The sequence below is a fragment of the Crotalus tigris genome, unplaced genomic scaffold, assembly GCF_016545835.1.
Source record: "Crotalus tigris isolate CLP2741 ecotype Arizona unplaced genomic scaffold, ASM1654583v1 scf7180000019244.426175, whole genome shotgun sequence".
Taxonomy (NCBI): domain Eukaryota; kingdom Metazoa; phylum Chordata; class Lepidosauria; order Squamata; family Viperidae; genus Crotalus; species Crotalus tigris.
Window position 1 is genome coordinate 266,886 of NW_024097452.1, and position 15,865 is coordinate 282,750.

The 15,865-nt window shown below is 35.7% G+C and overlaps 1 protein-coding gene across 12 annotated transcripts in view; it reads left to right on the forward strand.

Annotated features, from left to right (window-relative positions):
* CAMK2D (calcium/calmodulin dependent protein kinase II delta) overlaps positions 1–15,865 on the forward strand; it is a 162,209-nt gene that overhangs the window by 102,537 nt on the left and 43,807 nt on the right. For all 12 annotated transcript variants that reach the window (XM_039361282.1, XM_039361283.1, XM_039361284.1 and 9 more), the window contains 6 exons: positions 498–600; positions 1,784–1,867; positions 5,112–5,206; positions 7,490–7,612; positions 8,566–8,649; positions 9,405–9,447. In XM_039361282.1, the coding sequence (XP_039217216.1) occupies positions 498–600; positions 1,784–1,867; positions 5,112–5,206; positions 7,490–7,612; positions 8,566–8,649; positions 9,405–9,447 (532 nt within the window). The remainder of the gene's footprint in view (positions 1–497; positions 601–1,783; positions 1,868–5,111; positions 5,207–7,489; positions 7,613–8,565; positions 8,650–9,404; positions 9,448–15,865) is intronic.

A 15,865-nucleotide genomic window follows, 5' to 3' on the forward strand; every position in this document is an offset into this window, starting at 1 on the left:
GGGTTGATCTCATGTCAGTAATCGGTTATATGAGACCTACAGGAGGAATTCATTGAAAAGGTGATTCTGTGGGCCATCTAGTATTCTCCAGAAGTGTTAAAGAGCTTGGCATTCTGGGAATTTCAGGCCAACTAATTTGATGGGCATCAAGTTGGAGAAAGTTAATAATTCTATTATTGGGAAAAACTTCAGATTCCCGAATAAAATTTGTAGATACTTGACAGATCAGTCTTAGAGGCTTCTAAAAGGGTTTCTAAAGAGAACAGAGGGTTTAAAAATGTAACAGAATAAAACAGCCCTACTCTAAATAATTTGTGGATTTTGGATCCATTTAAAATTTCTTAGAATCAAACATTTATTAGTTATGTTTGAAAACAGGAAAAGCATGTTATGTCTGTCTCCAATGTAATCCACATAAAGAAAGTACTGAATTAGAAATGCTGACTTATCTTCTACTTTCTTTTTTCTTTTCCCCCCCTCTTCTGCCCTACATAAAGCCTGAGAACTTGCTTCTAGCAAGCAAGTCAAAAGGAGCAGCTGTAAAACTGGCAGATTTTGGATTAGCAATTGAAGTGCAAGGTGAACAACAGGCCTGGTTTGGTAAGAAGACATTTTCAGTTTGTATTATACCTCCCCATTTATCCCAACATCGCTACACTGTATTAAATTAGTGTGCCTGCAAGTGGGACATTAAAGAAATCTACTACAGATTTGCAAAGGTTGTCTTAATTATCACTGTATTAATAAACCAAGCTGTTCTAGCATCATTTTTGTCCAGTCAGAAATCTACATTAACTGTTGCCCCCAAAATGTGAAAGTTGCATGTAAAAAATAAAAGTGACTATCTGTACCTATCAGCTTACTTTGGAGAAATATTTTTTTAAAAACCTACATAAAAAGATTTTGAAAAAGTTCTCTCAAAATCTATATTTATATAGGTGATATTAAAATATTTTTATAATTATGCAAAATGAACAAAAATTCAGGTGATGGAGGTGTTAAAAGGGATGTGGTCATGCCGGAGGTCTTATTTACTATTGAAAAGGGGAATCATTAATTTGGTTGCCCTTTTCTGTTTTCCAAAATATTCAAAGATTCCTAGAGCAGTGTCTCTCAACCTTGGTTGCTATAAGATATATGGACCATCTCCCACTGTATTGGCTGGAGAATTCTGGAAGTTGAAGTCCACATATCTTAAAACAGCCGAAGTTGAGAGACACTGCCCTAGAACATAAAACAAGTGGTAAAATGGTAAAAAAAAAGGAAGGGTTAAAAAAACATTGGTATAGGTTTGGAAGTAATTCACAAATGTTTCTACAAATAGTCCTCAGCTTACGGCCACAATTGGGGCCAGAATTCTCATTGTTAAATAAGGTGACTATTAAGTGAGTTGCATCTCATATTACAACCTTTTTTGCCATGGTTGTTGAGCAAATCACTGCAGTTGTTAAGTGAATTGGGCTTCCCCCAATAACCCCAGGACACTGTAATTGTAAATACATGCTGGTTGTCAAGCACCCAAATTTTGATCATGTAACTGTGGAGATGCTGCAACTCCCATAAGCATGAGTGACTTTTTCCCGTGCTGTTGTAACTTTGAACAATCGCTAATCGCATGGTTGTAAGTTGAGGACTATATATATTACGAGAGAGAGGGGGAGGCAAAGCTAAGGTAGAATAGATGGTGACAATGTAGCCTAAACACGGCTACTTAAAAAGGGATTTTAATATTTGTTTTCTTCCGGATAGCTTACTATAGCCACTAAGCAGACTTACTTTTCAGGTTTTGCTGGTACACCAGGTTACCTTTCCCCTGAGGTGCTACGAAAAGATCCCTACGGGAAGCCGGTAGACATGTGGGCCTGTGGTAAGCCAGTTATGATTTTGTAAGACAGGGAGATGAGATTTGGGAATGCATACATATCTCTAAAGCAGGCAACTTTGTTATCCTTCTGTGTAAATTTTATATATATATATATATATATATATATATATATATATATATATATATATATATATATATATATATATATAGTATATATACACACTTTACTATATATATATTTCATAATTAAGCCTCCTGTTTTCCATTTTGTTTTCTATCTTCTATTATTTTCTATCTTCTATCATCATGAAAATTTAGCAACCCATGAGAGATTGTAAAGAAACTGGGAAAGGAATGCAGTGGACATAATCAAGGGATAGTAGACCTATCAGCTGACAGCTGATTGCCCAAAGAGCAATTTCCATATAGGAAGAAACTGGGAAGATATCTTTCAGATCATTCAAAGACAGTTTGTCTTACCTCACTATAAATGAGGGATGGAAATTCCTCTTACTGTTTCTATCCTTCTGGCTTGGCTAGAAACCAAGAGACTGTGAATTCTAATCCCACCTTAGACACAAAGCCAGTTGGTAACTGTGGCCTTGTCACTCTTTCTCAGCCATAGGAGGAAAGCAATGGCAAACCACTTCCAAAAGTCTTGCTGCAAAGAAAACTGCAGAGACTGGTCCAGGCAGTGCAAGGAGTGAACACTGACCACCCCCAAAAAAGTATTAAAATACCTTGTTGAAATATCTGTAGTTTTTGTTGATCTTCCCCAACTGTATGAAGCTTGACATTTATTAGTTTGTTTGTTTATTTCCCACTTTAATTGTTTTTATAAATAACTCAAAGTGGTGAACATACCTAATACTTCTTTTTCCCATAGCAACAAACTTGTGGATTGGGCTGAGAGAGTGTGGCTGATCCAAAGTCACCCATCCAGCTTTCATGCTTAAAGTGTGATTAGAACACCCAGTCTTCTGGTTTCTTACCTCATGCCTTAACCATTAGACCAAGGCTAGGCAACCTTGGCTCTTTTATGACTCGTGGACTTCAACTCCCAAAATTCCTGAGCCAGCATGGCTGGCTCAGGAATTCTGGGAGTTGAAGTCCACGAGTCATAAAAGAGCCAAGGTTGCCTACTCCTGCACTAGACCAAATTGGCTCTCATACCCTTTGAGGCAAAGTGAGATTACAGCAATACATGCTAATAAGCATTATTATTCATTGATATAACTAATATATTGCTTTCTTTAACAAGCATTGGTCAGTTGCAAATTTTAGTAGTCTTGTGTGTATCCACCTTCAATTCGCACCTTAACTTGAAAATAATCAGTCTATCAGAATTAAAAAACAAGATAAGAGCAGTTGCAAAAAAAAACCTATAAAATTTGTTGTAATATACTTTATTTAATTTATATACATCTGTGTTTCATTAGTTTTCTGTAATATCAAGCGAAACCCTATAAACAGGTCAGAATGCTTATTAGATTCATGAAAATAGTTTACATTTCACACCAATGATGCTTTACATTTAAAAAGCTAAAAATTAGTTAGAACAACATTAGGAATTCAGGGAACACATATTTCAATCTACTATAAGGATCAACATGATCTGAAGATATCAAGGCATCCATGACTCTTCTAGATAGTGTTCATGGAGAAATGGTTGCCAAATCTCCCCATTATTTTGCACAGATATTTCAAGGTCTTAGGTTGGACAAATTGTCAACCTTGCAAGATTTCAGGTGAGATTATTTGGGAGTATGTAAGTTATTATATCACACGCGATACTTGATCCCTGAAAAGTTTGCTAACCTCAGTGTACAGTGTAGCTTTTAAGGAAAGACATTGTCTCCCCATTGTCTCCCCAAGTGATTATATTTGTAGATTTTCCAATGTGCAAATTATATCATATAGCCTTTAAATTTCATTACAACAATACCAGTTTAGATGTTTGCTTTCACACAAGTTTTCTCTTTGCAGACATCAATTTGTCAGTAAAAGGGAAGAATTAATGTCACATGAGGCTGTTGAGTAAGGTCATTCATTTAGCCTCTCTCCTTTTATACATGAAGAAATTGGTAACCCTAATGTTGTTTATTCTGTTTCAGACTGTGTGTGGGTAAATATTTTTCATGTTCTTCATATCATTTCTTTCTACATATTTGCAGACTCTACTTTGGGACTCTAAACAAAAGCATTTATTGTTTCCAGCAATTCCCTCCCTCCCCACCCCGGGTCTCCCTAGGCATTAGACCTTCAATACTCACCTTGCGAAGATCAAGATCCTTCATTTTCTTGGCTGCTCCAGGCCTTCGTTGTGTTCACAGAGAATGGAGGCCTAAAGTAATGCAAGTTCACGCAAGATGGGTGGCGCCAGATCTCACGCTACTAATCTTGTGTGATCTCATGGTACTTTAGGCTTTTGTTCTCTGCAACAAAAAATGAAACTGAAGCCGGGGGACGCTTCCACTGCCCTCCAGAGGTCCAATCTGGGTGCCGGAGGCCTTTTCCAGGCCGCTGCTACCCAGAAACGGGCCTACTGAGGCATGCAGAAGCGTCCCTTGGCCTCAGATTCAGGCGGCAGTGGCCTGGAAAAGGCCTCCGACGCCTGGATCTAGCCTCCAGAGGCATGCAGAAGCGTCCCCCAGCCTCAGATTCACCCAGCAGCAGGAACCACAGCAGAGAGGAGACGGACCTTTTCAAGGTGAGTCCAGCATGGCAGGAAGATAGGGGGAAGCATGAGGTATCTTAGTGGATCGAGGAGGCCTTGGGGTCTGTTCCATCACTAGGCCCTCCATGGCCTTCCCCACCCTGAGATACCTCGTGCAGTTAATGAACCGCAGATTCATCCATGCATTTGATTAGCGAATGCATGGGCGAAAGCAGGGAGTGAATCATGTTCAAAGTACGAGATTCACTCCCACAAATTTTCGAGTTACGAATGTAATGGGTAAGCTCCATTACATTCGTAACTCAAGGATTACTTGTAATAGTTTCCCTCTTCCATTTCTCATATATCTGAAATTCAAGTCTGCTCCTAATTTCTCTGGCCAGGATGATTATGTAACATATATGCACCTGCATTTGGGTCTCTATATTCAGAAAAAGAAGGTTTAGTGAAAGAAAATGCTGCTGATCTTTCTTCAGTATACTAGTCTGATTAAAATTAGTGTCCATGTGCCTTATGCGCTAGGAGATCTCATGGATTTCCCATGTATCTTCTCCCTCAGTTATTCTTTACATGAGCTACTTTTACTCATTAATTTAATACCATTTGCAGGTGTTATACTCTATATCCTCTTGGTGGGATACCCTCCCTTTTGGGATGAAGATCAACATAGACTCTATCAACAGATCAAAGCTGGTGCTTATGATGTAAGTAACAGGCCTCAATTTCCGTTTGTTTTTATCATAATTATTTATTATCTCCAAAAACATAACACAATTAAGTATTTGTGATTCTGATATTCCGTAACTTCCCTCCCAACCTCTGAAATTGTTCTGATGATTTTTTTTCCTTTGTAGTATTTTCTCTTCTATGTAGTATAACACACTACTAGCTGATACTCAAATAATTATGCAGACTTGAGTATTTACAATATGTGCTTTCAAGAGACACAATAAGGGTAAATTGATGCATGGTGATTGGCATGTAGTCCTATGTAGTAATATAATTTGATTTCTTTTAAAAGCAAAGTCAAAAATCTGTTTTAGAAACAATAAATAAAGAATTTCTCACATAAGTATCTACACAGCTATAATTATATTTTTGGAATCAGGTATAGAGATAGCCAGTTTGCTGTAGTGGTTAAGACACCATGTTAAATCAGGAGATTGTGAGTTCTAGTCCCTTTGTAGTTAAAAAGCCAGCTGGCTGATCACTCTCAGCCACAGAAAGAAGACAGTGACAAGTCACTTCTTCAGAACTCTGTAGGAACCTGTCCAGGCAGTGTCCAGGAGTCAACACTGACTCAAAGGCACACACACACACACACACTCACGAGAAGTAGCCACAATTTTTTTAAAAAGGATTAGACAAATTTGTGGCCATTAATCTTCCAGACAGCAGGCCTTAAATATCAATTACTAAAGAGTGAGCATTGAAGTCTATCACCTTCCAGTTACCACTTGTGGGTTGCCGGGACGGGGATGGTTTACCACTGTGTAAACATGCTGAACCACATAGGTCCCTGGTTAAGCTAACTGATCTCGTACATCTTAAAATCAACCTTCCAGAGCTCTGATTATCCATATATTTCCCATTTTCCCTTTGAGATACATGCTCAAGTAAAAGCGGGACAGCCATCTGTTCATGAAGAATTTATTTGGATTCCTTGCTTGAGCACAAGGTTGAATTAGGTGGTCTAAATTGATCTGTCCAGCTTGAGGAATCTATTTTTTTAACCCACATCCCTCCATTACTGTTAGACTGCAGCTTTCATCATGCCAACCACAGTTAATGGGAGGTGTAGTCCAAAAGAGCTGGAAGGTACTTAGTGATGCTGATGTAAATTAAATATTCCCAGTATAGTTTTTCTACCATCATATTGTGCCCATCCCTGACACATCACTCATTGACCACAATTTATTACAGGTTCCCACACTTACAATCTGTATTGATATTTTTTACAAGTTTGTGTACGTAGATCTGGGGCAGAAAGATGGGAAATGAGCCATGAAGAACTGGTGCCGCCCACAGTGTTTCGTGTTTCCATTCTATTTTCTCACCACTCATAATTTTCAAGTCCAGCAATTGCAGCCACAAGAATCATTTTAAAAAAATGATAGGTTTTCTTCCCACCCTGCCTTTTAAGCACTGATACCTATTGGAATGTATTTCAAAATAGGCAAATATCTCTTCTGCAGCATGATTATCCTTCTTGCTATCTCAGAGGAGTCCATCATACAAATTGCTTTTCATAAAATAATAGCCTTCTTTCAGAAGGACAGCCAGTCTTACAGGCTTCAGCCATGCTGAAATGTACATGAGTGATGGCTTTCCATAACCAACAGGCAAGAATCAGTGGCACGCAGTGGTCAGTTCAAGAGTAGATTATCTTTCCCAATTATTTGAACCTATTCCCTCTCTTCATATCTCATACAATTGAGTTTTCTTTTATCTAGTCTTGACTCAAGTTTTCTGTATCTCAGCTCAATGCTAATTAACTTGTTTGTTTTCATTAGTGCTATGCTATACCATTCACCTTGTTTTTAATTGCTCAATTTGTGAGAATGGGAAGAATTCAAAGTGAAGTGAATTGGGGAAATAGCTGTACAAATGCTTCTGTAAGTTCATAGGAAGAGAGGGAAGATTGCCATATTTGAGAGAGGGAGAAAAATCTCATCATCCACCAGCCCACATTAAGACAACCTCAAAGACTGTGCAAAATTATTTATTCCCTAGAAAAGAGGCAAAATAATCCTTTCTTTGTTTTTAAGGAGTAAAGATCCCTACAAAAGCTGCAGCTCTAGTTCAATGTGACATGATTTCTATTATATGTTTTATTTTCTTAAAATATGGCAAAGTGGCTAAAAGACATAGTCATTTACTTGGTGTTTTATCAAAAGCCTTCTTATCGTAATTCACAAATTAAAACAGTTCACTTCCATCTTGGTTGTTATATCGGTTGGATTTTACATGAATTCGTGTTTTTCAAGTTTCCTTCCCCAGAATGGGATACGGTGACCCCAGAAGCAAAAGATCTTATCAACAAAATGCTTACAATCAATCCTGCCAAACGCATCCATGCATCAGAGGCCCTCAAACACCCATGGATCTGTGTAAGCAGTATTTACTTCATTAATCATGTTTTGCCTAGCAGTCATGTGGTTGGGGGCAAAATGCAAGGTTAGGTATTTGGTTACACATGCATATACACACCTTCTCTATTCATTGTACTATTTTGCAGCCTCTTAACTTCCTTCTATAAAATCTTAACTCAGTATTGTAGCTTACCCTCAGACACACAGAATTTATACCGCAGTGGTAGAAGAGATTGGACAATCATTTGTCTGAAATGATATAGGATTTCCTGCTTCAGTAGTGAGTTGGACTACAAGATTTGCCAGGTCCCTTCCAACTCTGTTATTCTGTTAGCTATGTTTTCCTTTGTTCCCCAGAGTATTGGGTGTTCTGTAGTGCCAATACATGAGGTTTCTGTTAAAGGGACATGTAAGATAACAGCTGTAGGTTATCCTCATATAGTAACTGCCTCATTTAGTGGCCATTCATAATTACAGCAGTGATGAAAAAATATATTTATGATCAATCATATTTACAACCTTCACATAACTGTAAGCAAAGGAAAGCTGAAGTGAGATTGTAAGTAGTGTTAACATTTTCACTTAGTGACTGCTTCACTTAATTACCAAGTTGCCAGGTCCAATTGTGCTCAGTAAATCAGGAATACCTGTACTTTTAATTAAGCAACTAAATTAAACTTACAAAGCAGAAGATATAAAAGCAGGATCTGAATAATATATTGAAATTGATAATCTGTGATCAACTTAAAGACAAAAAGAATTCAAAGATCAAAAAGTCCCTATTGGAATCTAATATGTAGCGGCAACACAATTAAATTGACCTTAAGTGGTGGGAAGGAACATTGTTATTCTGACTGGGAACTCAAATTGTCATTGACTTCTGGATGCACCTCCCAAAAAAGAGTTATATTAAATAACAGTGTAGATAAAGCTGCATGCATTGAAACATATACTCTGTTCTTGTCTTTCAGCAACGCTCTACTGTTGCTTCTATGATGCACCGGCAGGAGACTGTAGATTGTTTGAAGAAGTTCAATGCAAGAAGGAAACTCAAGGTAAGGGTACTTTTTTACGAATCCTTTTGTTTTCTTTATTTATTCTTTAAATAGCTGGCTGGGAAAATGGCATTCCCAAAAATATATTCTAACTAATCCATACTAATTAATTTTATATGTAAAAGTATCCAATTTACATGGATATCGGCTTTTATTCTTCTTCTTTGTGCAGATTTTGTATTGCCTTGTGGCAGAATTTGATGTCAGTACTCCTTTGTTTTAATATTTAAACTAATAAAATAAAGCCAGTTTCCCAATTTGTATGTGCAAATTCTTGCTCTCTGTGTGTGGGAGTACAGCATTCTCAGGATATTGAAAATAATGTAGCAGATACTGATTATCTGAAACTACATTTACATTGAGCCCTAGAGAGATTTCTCTTTAATATTCCTTTTCCTCTCTTTTCTGTGTGGGGCTGAATGTGTGTTTACATATGTGTACTTTGGAAGGGTGGAGGGAAATTTGTGTTCATGAGTGAAATTGAAAATAAATGCAAGCATACCTCCCTTTTTAATATGACATTGTGATGCTTTTTTTTCAAAAAGTATGAAGTATTGTCAGTTTATGTTTTTAATTGCAAATACAACTGACACATACTTTTACCATATTTGAAAACAAAACCTCAACAAACTTAAGAAGAAAAGTATACTGTTTATAAATACTATATATTAAGATGAATAGATTTAGAATTCAATTTTGCATATTTTGATATTTAAAAAATCTGCTAAAATATTGGCATTATGTTGGATTTTCAGGGAGCCATTTTAACAACAATGTTGGCTACAAGAAATTTCTCAGGTATGTGTAGTTCACTTCTATTGATATGGCATTCATGGAATGTATTTTAAAAAATCATCAATTTGTTCATATACTATTTTGTTTGTTTTGCCAAATATATTTATTTTTATTTATGCATTCTCTAGTTATAAATGGAATGGGATGAAATAACCATCTCTTTTCATTTCATTCTTTCTTCAGTGTTTTTTCTAGCTTCTTTTGATATTACAGCTGAATATACTACAAGATTTGAAAGCATTTGTTAAAATACGCAAACATGAGAATCACAACAAATCCTTTCCTAAATTTTATTTTATATTTATATTGGAAAAGAATTCTACAGTTAATTCTTGACAGACTTTATTAAAACATTTCTGTCAATTGTTGAGTTATGTTTTCCTTTTAAATGTGTCTGGAGGAATAATTGGGTACCTGATATGAAGGATTTTTCTTCAGTATTCAGACAGTCCTCCTTCTGTATTAGATTACATCCTTGCCATATGCAGTATGAGATAAAAAACCGCTTGTTCAAAATGTATGGTAGTTGTCTGCTAGACTCCTATGCAAGGTATATCAAATTTCTTCCATAATCTCTTCATTGTGCCAAAAATATAATTTGAGCAGGTCTCTGCTTGAAACCTTAAAATGCTTCTGATATTTAAGTTTACTTATATTGTTCTAGATAAGACTTTTCCAGCTAGCATGAGAACTGACAGTAGACAAGTATTACAGGATTGTAATAATTTAGCCAGATGTTTAGATTGGAGTTGACATTTTTGTCCACCTATCCAAGTACCTGATATAGGCAGATGTCATTGTTTCATAATATTATATTCTCCCAGAATATAAGCTGTTCCAAACATCTGGCTGCCTTTTGCAGTTGACTTATGGCACTTTTGTCAATGTGAATGATGTTCGAGTGATGCTATAGGTTGTTTGGAATTACACCCAAGGTGCCTATTATTGTTGGTACTATGTTTGCTTTCTGTTGCCATAGTCTTTCTAAATTCTCTTTGCAGATCTTTGTTATTTTGTGTTAGGGTTGGTCTCACAATTAGCCGGATGTTTAAAACTGATTTTGGCATTTTTGTCCACCTATCAAGTCCTTCCCAAGGACTTGTATTATTATTTTTTATGATTTGATGCATAGTCAGCCAGATGTTCAAACTGGATTTGGCATTTTTATTCACCTATTTTCAAGGACCTGGGATAGGCAGATGTTTTTGTTTGATGGTGTTACAGACAACAGTGTGAAATCATAACTGACAGTTCTTTACTTGTTGTTGGCCTTCATATACATTGAGTTCTTCCCAGGAACATAGGATGTTGTAATGTATAAGTATAGTATATGTGCAGATTCAAGCAAGTGGTGAGTTTGACATTAAGGAGAACTTAGAACTAAGGAAAAATTTCCTGACAGTTAGAACAATTAATCAGTGGAACAACCTGCCTCCAGAAGTGGTGAATGCTCCAACACTGGAAGTTTTTAAGAAGAGACTGGACAGCCATTTGTCTGAAATGGTATAGAGTTTCCTGCCTAAGCAGGAGGTTGGACTAGAAGACCTCAACAGTCCCTTCCAACTTTATTATTGTAATTGTAATTGACAGGTAGAAATTTGTCAATGCACAGTTTTTCTAAGTGCCAGCCAATATTGTTTGGTATGATGCCTAGAGTGCCAATAACAATTGGGCTACCACAGCCTGTTTATGCCATAATCTTTCAACTTTGATTTTCAGATCTTGATATTTTGTGATCTTCTCCAATTCTTTGTCTGCTATTCCACAATTCCCTGGTATTGCCACATCAATTATTCACACTTTGTTCTTTTCAACTACAGTTAAATCTGGTCTGTGATGAACTAAGAGTTTTACAAACATTATTTACAAAAAGAATCAGTGCAGTCTTCTTGCACAAGCTGAGTATATGATCCACTGTCCATTGCCTCTTTGCACAATCTGCACTTTGAATCCTTTGACAATTTTTCAATTCTGGTCTTGATTATATGAGTTTAAATAGCTTGCTTTTGAGCAGCCAAAATTAAACCTCCAGATTCTTTTTTTTAATGTTCCAGTCATAAACCATTGCCAAATTTTATCTTTATCCACCATTCCCTTGATCTTTATAATGCTTTTTCTTGCCAGCATTCTGTTCTTATTACATTATTTTGATATTCATGTTTTGTTTCCTGCACATTCAATAAGTTCCAATTTTTAACTGGCATCAGTGCTTGTTCTTGGCTGTCTTATGTGTAATCAGCCAAAGTTTGCTTTTCTTTGAAGTGAACATCTACCTCCATTTCTGTAGGCAGGTATGGGATGTAGTACATAGTGAATAATCATTAGCTTTCTTGTTTTTCAATTCAAACTGCCTGTTTCAGTTTGTGCCTAGTTAATAATTCAAGGAATATTTTGTATCATAGGTATAGTCCAGGTATTGATGGCTTTGATGGTGTTTCCACCATTCAGTTTTGTCTTTAGCGCTTTTTTTTACTCTAGATGTATTCTTTACTAATCACATTTTTAACTTTTCCACATTTATTATTATAGACATGCACTTCAATGGGCATCTTACAAAATATTACTGTATTTATCTGCTTCTGTCTATTTACATGATATATATTCAAGTAGATGGATTGGTATTCTATAATCAGATTATAAAACAAAACTAAATACAGTTATAATTTAAAAAGCCAACTTAGAAATATACAATATATATATATATATTTCTATATAAATAGAAATATGGAAAAGTCATCCCATAATTATTTTCAAAATTTACAGTCATTGTTTGTTCAGACGTCTTTTTCACTCCTCTTGTTTTACTTTGTTAATAGGGATTTTGAAAAATGTGGAATTCGGCATATATTGTTTTCTGTATTCCTTTAGATTTTAAATCCATATTTGTACACTACTACATGCACACCTTTTTTAAAAAAAAAAAACTCATTTTGATGGAAATTATTTTGAACTTTGATGGAAGCTACATAAAAAATACACAAATTAAATTTGAAAACTTAAAATAACCCAGTGATAATTGATTCATGTAGAATAAGAAAAAAGCACAAATACATACAAGCGTATAATAAATGTATGTGTTATTTGGAACACCAGGATCAAGATCAATTTTTTCTTTATTTCTTTGTATTCACTCTTTCTACCATTCCATTAATGGCAGAGAGATATACACCTCTTACATGTAAATGTTTGCTGCCTATTTTTTTCAAATTTGATGACGCTACTTTATTGTTCAATCTAATAAATTCAGGCAGAAGTTTAATACAGAACAGCTTCCAAAGCATTTGGAGAGAAGATTGGCCCTTCATATTAAGAGGATCCTTACATTTATAATCTATAAATCTCCTCTATTCACAGAAGTTATGCAACCAAGAAAAATTGTTGTTGTTGTTGTTAATTGCGAAGTCGTGTCCAACCCATCACGACCCCATGGACAACGTTCCTCCAGGTCTTTCTGTCCTCTACCATCTTCTGGAGTCCATTTAAGTTCACACCTACTGCTTCAGTGACTCCATCCAGCCATCTCATTCTCTTTCGTCCCATTCTTCTATTGCCCTCAATCTTTCCCAGCATTATGCCCTTCTCCAGTGAGTCCTTCCTTCTCATTAGGTGGCCAAAGTATTTGAGTTTCAACTTCAGGATCTGGCCTTCTAAAGAGCAGTCAGGGTTGATCTCTTCTAGGACTGACCGGTTTGAACGCCTTGCAGTCCAAGGGACTCGCAGGAGTCTCCTTTTAGTACTGTCCATGGGGTTTTCATGGCAAAGATACTGGAGTGGTTTGCCATTTCCTTCTCCAGTGGATCACATTTTGTCAGAACTCTCTGCTATGACCTGTCCGTCTTGGGTGGCCCTGCATGGCGCAGCTCATAACTTCGTTGAGTTATGCAAGCCCCTTTGCGATGACAAGGCAGTAATCCATAAAGGGGAAGAAAAAATAAGAATGTACAAATCTCCTAAATTTTAATAATTAAATATATTCATTAATAATAGAAATTAAGCAATTTGTTGTGAAAAATTTATCCTCTGCTGCTCAGGAATGGTATAGCTTGCCAAGAAATGTGATAACTTTCTTTTAAAAGTGAGGGAACCAGGAGCAGAACTGAATGTTCTTCAAGTACTGTTGTTGCTTTAAATTTAATAATTTTGTTGGAGGAATTTAAACTTGCCATTCAGGTGGCCGTCTGTTGCCTGTTTTGATGGCCAAAGGAAGCCCTGCTCTTTCATTTTAATATGTATATTGGAGTCAGAACAATTTTGTAATGATTTCTGAATGGTTGTTTCAATTAAAAATGAAACTTTTGTGAAATACCTATTTCTGCTTAACTATAGATAGAATTCCAGAAAAGATTCCTTATCATTAAAATGATTTATAACACATACCTATCATTTTCAGCACTTACTGGTCCACTATGTCAAATGTGATTTTGTATCTTGATTTAGCTCTTTACTCTTTTCTTACTCAAGAGTTCTGTAGATCAGTTTTTGGTATAAAACTAGCTCATCCCCTGGGGTACACCTTGGAAAGCTTGCGAGTGTAAACCAAATGGGCTAGTACTCTTAGGCAGCCAAACTGCCATACACTAAATAAATAATAACTGTAAATCAATTCATTCAACTTGTGTGTTGTTTGTTAATATATGTCATGGTACCCATTGTATGTAATTTAAGACAATGTGGCACCCAGATATCAGAAGGGCATTTGATTTTAATTTATTCATTTTCTTTCTGTATATAACATGCTACTCTTCCTTTTTTTCTTTTAGTAATTTTTGTGCATTTCAATTTACTTATAAACATATTTTACTTTTTTCCCCTTTTGTTTCTTCCTGTAATGTAGAATATTTGTTTCTTGTGAGGTAAGCTCCTAAGAAGCTGAAACTCCTAAGAAATGCTTGCTCCAACCTATGTGATGTTGTTGCCTTTTGTATGCTGCTTTAGAACAGAACAAAATCTTACAGGAAGTAAGATGACATGTTTCAAAATCCTAGATATTGAGGAGGAAGGCTGAGGACGTTTCGGGCACTGCTTGTCATGGCTCCCATAACTTCCAGTTTCAGCCTCATTTTCATTCTTTGGGTTGGACTGCTTACCAATCAATAGGGCTTTCAATGTAATAGTCTTTTATTAAGAAAAATAAACTCAGTGCCAGATAGTTCCCCCCCCCAATCCCTAGAGTGATTAGGAATATTTAAAAACTGAAATGGGTGAAATATCTGTTTCATTTTAATATAACTTAGCATACGCCTTCTGTGCTGGTTCTCATTTACTTGGGGAAAATCTTATGTTTTCAAAATTTATTACAGCTTTAAGAAGATGATAAAATAATTTGTCAAAATGGGGATTTGGGGCATCTTCCTCAAGTAAATCATTATTTTAGTTCATATTGCTGATATGCACATTGTGATACCTTAGTTTTAATGTAGATGCAGTATGTAATACGGAATAATTAAGATTTCTTTCTTTTTAAAAATTAATTATTTAATTTATACCCAACTTTATACTCTAGCATGCATTAGAATATAATTTAAATAATTAATTTTACACTTTTATACTAAAGCACATATTCAGAGTAGTTCGTTCAGTTTGGATGTACATTTTACAGTTTGTTACAAGATAGCTTTGATGTCTGAACAGAAACCTCTCTTTTGTGGCCTCCATAATAAGCGACAATGATATCAAAACAGATGCAGTATAATATTGCACACAAGTCACAACTATCTATTTGTGTTATGATGTCTGACACAATTATTTAAATCCAATCATCATGATGCACATCTTTATTTCCCATTACTTGCATCACTTTATTTTTTTTCTTTAGGAGGAATCTTTCTTTAGTTTTATCTGTGTCAAATTTTTCATGGACCCATTTACATAGAATACAAGATTCTTTTAACAAGATTTATTGAAAGGGATTATGATAAGATTTCAGAAATCTGGGTATCTGATTGTTTTTCCCTTAACAGTCCAATTTTTGCTCCACATTCTTAAGAAAAAACTCTCTCAGTCTATTATGGCTCTTGTGTGAACTATTGAAAAGGCTGTTCCCTTATATAGTAAATGTACAGATACTATTTCAGTGTTCTTAGTATGACTGAAATAGGGGGCTGTTTTAATATTTTATGAATCAATTCTTAAAACTCATATAAAATACAGGCTTATAGGTTTTGATTAATAAACTAACATTTAACCACAGTTTCTCTTTTTGTACAACGCATGCATAAGTTAATTTAGTTAATCAGGAGTAAGACCATGAGGAGGCAAAGACTTGGAATGCTTTGTCAATATCAGTCTCTTTCAGTAAGATGCCCTTTAGATACATTGACCTGCAACTCCAAGAATTTTTAGCCAAGATGGGAATTCTGGGAAGTTATACCAATTTGGCTGGAGAAGGTTGGTGTAGATACTTTCAGTAATAAAAGATGAA